Here is a 7,597-nt window from a genome sequence, read left to right as displayed (position 1 = left end):
TCTGCTCCAACTCTGGCATTGAAATCACCCAGAATAAACAGTGGTTCTTTCTCAGGGATTTTCTTGATAGTAACAGCCAGATTGTCGTAAAATTTATCTTTGAATTCTGCTGAAGATGATAGTGTCGGTGCATATGCACTGATAAGAGTAGCCAGCCCTGCTGATGAGTGGAACTGCATGGACAGAATTCTTTCACTCCCTGCAGCAGGTGGAACAATAAGTCCTAGCAGGGTGTTTCTTACTGCAAAGTCAACTCCATATTCCCTAGACTTGTTTGATGATTTTCCCTGACAGAAGAACGAGAAGTTTCTCTCCTTAAGAGATTCTGAGTCTGACAGCCTTGAAGGGCAACGATATCCATCTGCAGTCTGCTCAGCTCCATGTCTATGACAGCTATCTTACATACGTCATCTATTTCTTGTAAGTCGTCTGAAAGACCAGGGGTCATTGTCCGAACACTCCAAGTGCCCAACTTTAGGGCTAAAGTTTTCTTATATTTGTTGCATGGTGCAAAGCTATCAATCTGCTTGTCAGCTTGACCCTAAACCCCACACACCCTGTGAGGTTAGCAGACCGTGGCGACACAACATGGGAAGTGGTATGTTACCGGTTATAAGTCTTTGCTCAATTGGTGTAGAGCATGATGCCAGGGGCCACTTTGGGAGAGGTGGGAGAGGTTATAAGTCTTTGCTCAATTGGTGTAGAGCATGATGCCAGGGGCCACTTTGGGAGAGGTGGGAGAGGTTATAAGTCTTTGCTCAATTGGTGTAGAGCATGATGCCAGGGGCCACTTTGGGAGAGGTGGGAGAGGTCATTGTACCTCATTGGGCAGCTACCGCCCATCTTAAATGGGCAGCCCGCAGCCAGTAAGGTGCTGCCTCAACCCTGTAATTATACAGAGGATATTTAAAAAGAACAAGAGACACAATTAGGTGTAGAAAATTATCAACCCTCTGTGCCAACTCTACAAATGCTGGACAATGCAAATAATCTAACTGTACCTTCAGAATATAAACCTGACATCAGCTTTTTTTATGATGATGGTTTGAGTATAACCCTCCCGGTGCAACTGAAACAAGAATATCAAGTAAATTCACAATTCTCAAGAGGTCAAGTTTGGGACTTTTTCTTCATGGAAAGGTTGAGAATTCTTTGAGAAAAAAAAGATATGATAGTCATTTTAATAAAGGAAACTTTAATTTGTGAAGATTTGCTTCAAGCTAACTTACAACATCTAACAGAACAACTGTGGGACATTTTTTTCATGGATATAAGTAATGCTGAGAACTTCTTGAAGAAAAGAGACTTGATATACCCTCCTGAGAAGAAAAAGACTTTATTCTATGAAGAAAAGCTGGAGGGAGTGGCTTAAATTTAATGACTTTAATAAATTTAATTAGTTAGGATGGATTTTTAAAAGTTTGATATATGTATTGAAAGAAAGCTTTAAGTTAGTTTTGTATGTATAAAATGAGTTTGTAAATGAATGTCCTCTGTTTTTTTTTTTACATAATGCTGAATAATTTCCAAAGTTTGTAATATACTATTGACTAGATTTTTTTTCTTTTCTTTTGGCTTTAATTTATATGCCGCCCTTCTCCGGAGACTCAGGGCGGCTTACAATGCGTTAAGCAATAGCCTTCATACTTTTGTATATTTATACAAAGTCAGTTTATTTTCCCCACAATCTGGGTCCTCATTTCACCTACCTTTGAAAGGATGGAAGGCTGAGTCAACCTTGAGCCTGGTGAGATTTGAACTTGTAGTAATTGCAAGCAGCAGATGTTAATCTGTTAATAACAGTGCTTTAGTCCACTGTACTACAGGCTCTTCTCTTCTCTTGAAAATAAGAGAAGAAAAAGGTCCATTCTATGAGGAGAATGGGGAGAGATTCAAATTTAATGAGTTAAATGGAATTAATTCAACTTATATTGGTGTGATATATATATAATTGAATGAAAGCTTTAATGTAGTATTGTGTTTAGGGTTCTGGGTTTAAAATGAAGGGTTTTCTTTTTTCTCCTTTATATGTAATACTTGAGTACTTTTTAAAATTAGTAAAATATCAAAACTAAAAAAAGTATTTTCTCCCTTTAGGGTCAAAAAAATTGATATATTATTCCCTATAGCAAAGAGAAGCAGATATAGTTAAATTGATTCTTTTAACCAAAGAAGAGAATAGAGCTCACTGCTCTGGTAGACAAGACTATTTCTCTCTGTGGCAGACAAAACTATTTCTCTCTGTTACTACTGCCAGCCTTTTGCTGTCCTGTCACTTCTTGCTGCAAACGATGGGAAGAAGAAAGGAAGTGAGGTGATTCCAGCCTCCATTCCCTGTGCAGAGAAGCCATCCACAACTCTCCAGGGTGCCATTTTATTCTATCTTCAAGCATCGCAGCAGTGGTGGGTTGCTACCGGTAGCGGCGGGAGGCTCTGCCCACCTGCCCAGATGCTTCTGCACATGCGCAGAAGCGTCACACGCATGCACGAGCGTGCATGCACCCACGAGCAAACTGGTAGTGATGGGATTTGAAACCCACTACTGCATTGCAGGTTAGAGAGTCCAAGACTATGGACCTTTAGGAGTATGGGCCCTGGTGGGTGCAAGGAAAACTGTATTTTGGAACAAGCCTGCAAGCAGCCAACCAGGAGCATTGAGTTCCACCCTAGTCAGTGGGCAGGCCATGTTATTAGCCAGTAGCACATGGCCTTCTTTATGGAGCTCAGCAACTAAGTGTTGTCAGGGGTGAAAAATCCAGCAGGTTCTGACAGGTTCTGGAGAACTGGTAGTGGAAATTTTGAGCAGTTCGGAGAACCAGCAAATACCACCTCTGGCTGGCCCCAGAATGGGGTGGGAATGGAAATTTTGCAATATCCTTCCCCCAGGAATGGGGAGGGAATGGGGATTTTGCAGTATCCTTCCCCTGGAGTGGGATGAGAATGGAAATTTTGCAGTATTCGTTCCCTGCCATGCCCACCAAGCCACGCCCACCAAGCCACACCACACCATGCCTACCAAGCCACGCCCACAGAACCAGTAGTAAAACAATTTGGATTTCACCACTGGGTATAAACCCTGTATTGGGTTTATTCATTTTGTAATTGTTTGTAATTGTTTGCTATTGTTGTTTTTTCTTTTATTTTTAACTGATCTTGCAGCATTTAATAAAGATTAGATAGTGAAATATTGTCTCCTTTGTTGAATGGCAAGAAAGGTTATCTTCCTAGATAGCTTTCTACATGGCCAGAAGGCTACAGGACCAGGATAGTAAAACTGCAGCTAATACAGTGGGAAGAGAGTTGGCCAGCAGGAAGGGCTACAGTGTGCAGACAGCCTGCAAGCTACTATTACAGCCACTTCCTATTGCCTAGCGCAGGTAGAGAAGCTTCTAATAAAGCAAGCACATCAGGCTACGCAGACTGCAGCCAGCATAGAAGCTTGCACTTAGCTTCCACCAATCTCTATGCAATCATGCTAAGATGTCCCACAGCCAAATATTCTCATGCAAGAGCAGATCGCAAGTTTTTAATTCCACCAAGTCAATGGCCATCAGCGCAGTCACTAGTGCCAGCGCAGAGGCTAAATGGTCAAGAAGAGAGCCACCTTTGCTGAGCAAGACATGCAATTAAAGATAGAACAAGCACACTTGGAAGCAGCAAATGAGAAGCTTGACCTCAAAAGGGAAACAGCGATTGCATGGCAAAGCCTTCTGTTCACTATAGCCATGTCCACTTCCTGTAACCGTTCTTCATATGTTTTAGTCTCCAGTCCCCTAATCATCCTGGTTGCTCTTCTCTGCACTTTTTCTAGAGTCACAACATCTTTTTTATAATGTGGTGACCAAAATTGGATGCAGTATTCTAGGTGTGGTCTTACTAAGGCTTTATAGAGTGGTATTAATATCTCACTTGATCTTGATTGTATCTCTCTGTTTATGCAGTTTAGGATTGCATTGGCTTTTTTATTTAACTAGTTGTCCACTAAGACTCCAAGATCCCTGTTATGTTGGGCGATTGAGGAGGCAGAAACAAGGTAGTGCATGACAACAGCTCTTTAATGTAGTGTGAGACTTCAGCAAAAGTTACAGTAACACAGCTCCCTTTATATACCTTGCCGGTCAGGGATCTGACCAATCACAATTGACCAATTAACATTTAAACTTCCCGCCAAAACTATATACATAACATCCCTCCCTTCCCAGAGAACACTTAGGCTCAACATTTACATGTTTGCATATAAAATCACGCAGGTGACCAGGGCGTTTCCTACACCTAGTTGACCTGCGCAGTTCAGTCTGAGGCGTGGTGTCGAGCTGGTCGGAAGGACCTTTTGTTTCTCCCAGCTCCACCAATGGAACCTCCTGGATTACTTCGGAGGCGTTGATTCCCTCGGCTGGGAGAGGTGTCTCGCTGGGGCAGCGCTGGACACCGAAGTCCCCAGATAAGTCTCCCGATTTCATTGGGCTTGAGCAACCTGTTGTGGGAAAGTTTGGAAGTTAGGGCTTGGATTTTCTGGTTAGAGTTCTGGTTCAATGGCCACCCTTTTCTGGAGTTGATCAATGTGCCTTCGCCATATCCTCCCGTCTCCCATGTCTACTGTGTATGACTTGGGACCTGTGATATCTGAAATAGTCCCAGCTACCCATAGGGGCCCATTCGCGTAATTTCTGGCGAATACTGGTGTCCCTATCCAGAATTCCCTTAGCTTTCTGTTGCCCCCCTTGGACCCATCCGGGGAATAGTTGGGGTGTAACTGGTCCAGGATGCACCAAAGTTTTCTGCCCATTAGGAGTTCAGCTGGGCTGTGCCCTGTGGCTATACATGGTGTGGCGTGCAGGACAGCTAAAAACTTGTCTACTCTGGCCTGCCAGTCCCCAGCATCCAACCGTGAGAGTGCCTCTTTGGCCGTTCTTTGGCCGGCCAGTCCATTACTGGCCGGATGAAAAGGTGCCGAAAGTGCGTGCCTGATCCCCAACTCTGCTAGGTATCCCTCAAATTGGGTGGCGGTAAATTGGGGCCCATTGTCTGATACAAGGGTATCAGGTAAATCATGGGTGGTGAAGAGTTTCCGAAGCACCTTGATTAGTGCTTTGGAGGTTGTGGACTGTATTAGAATGATCTCGAGCCATTTGGAATAGGCATCGACGATCACTAGGAATGTTTGACCGTGAAATGGGCCAGTGAAGTCTATGTGGATCCTAGACCAGGGACCTTGGGGTCGTTCCCATTCCCTTACTGGTGCTGTAGGTGGATCTGGTCTGGACTCTTGGCAGGGCTGGCACTTCCCCACCCACTAAGTGATGTCGTGGTCCATCCATGGCCACCACACATAACTCCTGGCTAGCCCTTTCATCCTCACAATTCCAGGGTGCCCTTCATGCAAAATGCACAAAACCTTGTCCCTTAAGTGTAAGGGTACGACAACACAATCTCCCCACAGTAGGCACCCCCCTTGCATGGACAGCTCATTCCGCTTGGAAACAAACAATTTGAATTCCCCGCCTTCAGTCCTCCCCAGCCACCCCCTCGTGACCCAACTCATGACAGTCTTTAGAACAGAGACCCTAGCCGAGGCTCTCGCCACTTCGGTGGAAGTGAGAGGCCCTGAGTCCAAGGCATCAATGAGTAGAACTGGTACTCCTGGGGTTGGATCTTCTAGGATGCCTGGTAGTGGGCAGCGGCTGAGGGCATCAGCATGCCCTAGACTTAGTCTGGGTCAGAGGACAAGGCAGTAGGAATATGCGGCCAGGAAAATTGTCCAATGAGTCATTCATGGAGATAAGGCAGCGGGGGTGGCCAATCCACAGCCAGGAGGCCCAAAAGTGGCCAGTGGTCCATGACAAGTTCGAAATTCTGCCCAAACAGGTATTCGTGGAATTTCTTTACTCCCAAGGGCCTCTCTGTCCTGCTGGCTGTAGTTCCGTTCAGTGCTGTACAGGGTGCAGGAATAGTAAGCAATGGGCTCCTCTAGTCCATTCGGTAGTCTGTGGCTCAAAACGGCCCCTACTCCAAAAGGAGATGCGTCGCAGACTAGTACAAGCAGAAGCATTCCATTGTGCTGTATGAGAAAACTGTCCACGGACAAAAGTTTTTTCACGGTGGCAAAGGTGGCAGCCTCAGTCTTTTCCCCAAACACAGGGTGCATTTTTAGCCAGTAGTCGGTGTAGGGGTTCAGCTACCATTGCCTTGTCCCACAGGAAAATGGCGTAGAAGTTAAGGAGACCAAGGAAGGCTTGTAGCTCCGACTTGTTTTTGGGGGTTGGCGCATTCTTGATAGCCCTTATCTTGCTTTTGGTGGGGTGAGTGCCCATTCCATCCACCCGGTACCCCAGAAACTCGACAGAGGGTACTGCTATCTTGCATTTGTTTCGCTTGACCCAGAGGCCAACACTCCTGAATTTGTCTAACACTAGTCTTATCCGATCCCCTAGCTGTTTCTTGTCTGTGGCACTGATAAGGACATTGTCAAAATAGGGGACTACCCCTGGAAGTCCTTGTAGCAGCCACTCCATCGTACTTTGGAATAAGCCGGGGCCTATGCTGACTCCGAATTGCAGCCTAGTGCATTTGAAGGCACCTCTGTGAGTTACTATAGTCTGTGCCTCCGTGGTAGCACCCTCTCCCAGCAGTTGCTGGTACACCTGCGCAAGATCGAGTTTTGCGAAGATCTTGCCAGAACCCTGTGAATGGAGTAAATGGTGCACGATTGGAACAGGATAAGTGCTCTATTGGAGAGCCTTATTGATCATGCATTTGTAATCGGTGCAGATGCGCACAGATCCGTCAGGTTTGATGGGTGTCACGATAGGGGTCTCCCATTTGGCGTGGTCTACTGGAACTAGCACCCCTTGTTTAATTAGTTTGTCCAGTTCCAAGTCTATCTTAGGCTTTAGTGCGAAGGGCACTGGTCTAGCCTTCAGTCGAATTGGGGCTACATTGGGGTCAAGATTAAAAGAGATAGGGGTCCCCATGTACTTGCCCAGCCGGTTGTCGAACACATCCTGGAACTCTTGCATCAGGTCATTCGTCAGGCTGCTGCGGCTCCTGGTTGGCTCGCCACTTGCACTGTGGACTCCCATGAATCCCATGCCAAGGGCCTTAAACCAGTCCAGACCCAGGAGGCTCGGTAGGCGTTCACTGACCATGGTGAGGGGTAGCTTCTTCCGGTGCTCTCCATACTCGACCTGGAACATGCCCACTCCTTCCACGGGGATGCGGTTTCCTTGGTAGTCCCGAAGCCGTATCCGCTGGGGCTGTACTTGACCCTTTTTCAAGCTGGGTATTGCTGCCTTCAGGGTCACCCAGGACATGATGGATAGGGATGACCCAGTGTCTATCTCCATTTCACATGGACTCCCCTCTATTCCCACCATGGTGTGGACCTTCTTTTCGATGGTTGCCCTGGCTTGGCCTACCCTGGTGCTGCAGGTCTCGTGATTTTTGAAACTTGCGCCTTTTCTCGGGTCGCCATCTTTGTTGGTCCTTCTGTGCCGCACCAACTCTGATTGGCTGTTTCCGCTTCTTTGCTTGTGGTTGGATGGTAGACTCGCCTGGCAGACCCTTGCCAAATGTCCTGTCAGCCCCTCAAGCTGCATTT

At 46.3% G+C, this 7,597-nt stretch overlaps 1 protein-coding gene across 1 annotated transcript in view; it reads right to left on the bottom strand.

Moving 5' to 3' along the window:
* Nucleotides 1-4,037: 4,037 nt before the first annotated feature.
* Nucleotides 4,038-7,597, bottom strand: part of MFAP5 (microfibril associated protein 5) — a 119,115-nt gene continuing 115,555 nt past the window's right edge. The window contains exon 8 of the mRNA XM_087888447.1: nucleotides 4,038-4,474. Coding sequence (XP_087744573.1) covers nucleotides 4,457-4,474 — 18 coding nt within the window. The 3' untranslated portion in view covers nucleotides 4,038-4,456. The remainder of the gene's footprint in view (nucleotides 4,475-7,597) is intronic.

The sequence above is a fragment of the Pantherophis guttatus genome, chromosome 2 (genome assembly GCF_059756535.1).
Source record: "Pantherophis guttatus breed Tessera chromosome 2, ASM5975653v1, whole genome shotgun sequence".
NCBI classification, from domain to species: domain Eukaryota; kingdom Metazoa; phylum Chordata; class Lepidosauria; order Squamata; family Colubridae; genus Pantherophis; species Pantherophis guttatus.
Note: the sequence above shows the minus strand (reverse complement) of the source record. Positions and strands in the feature narration are given on the sequence as shown.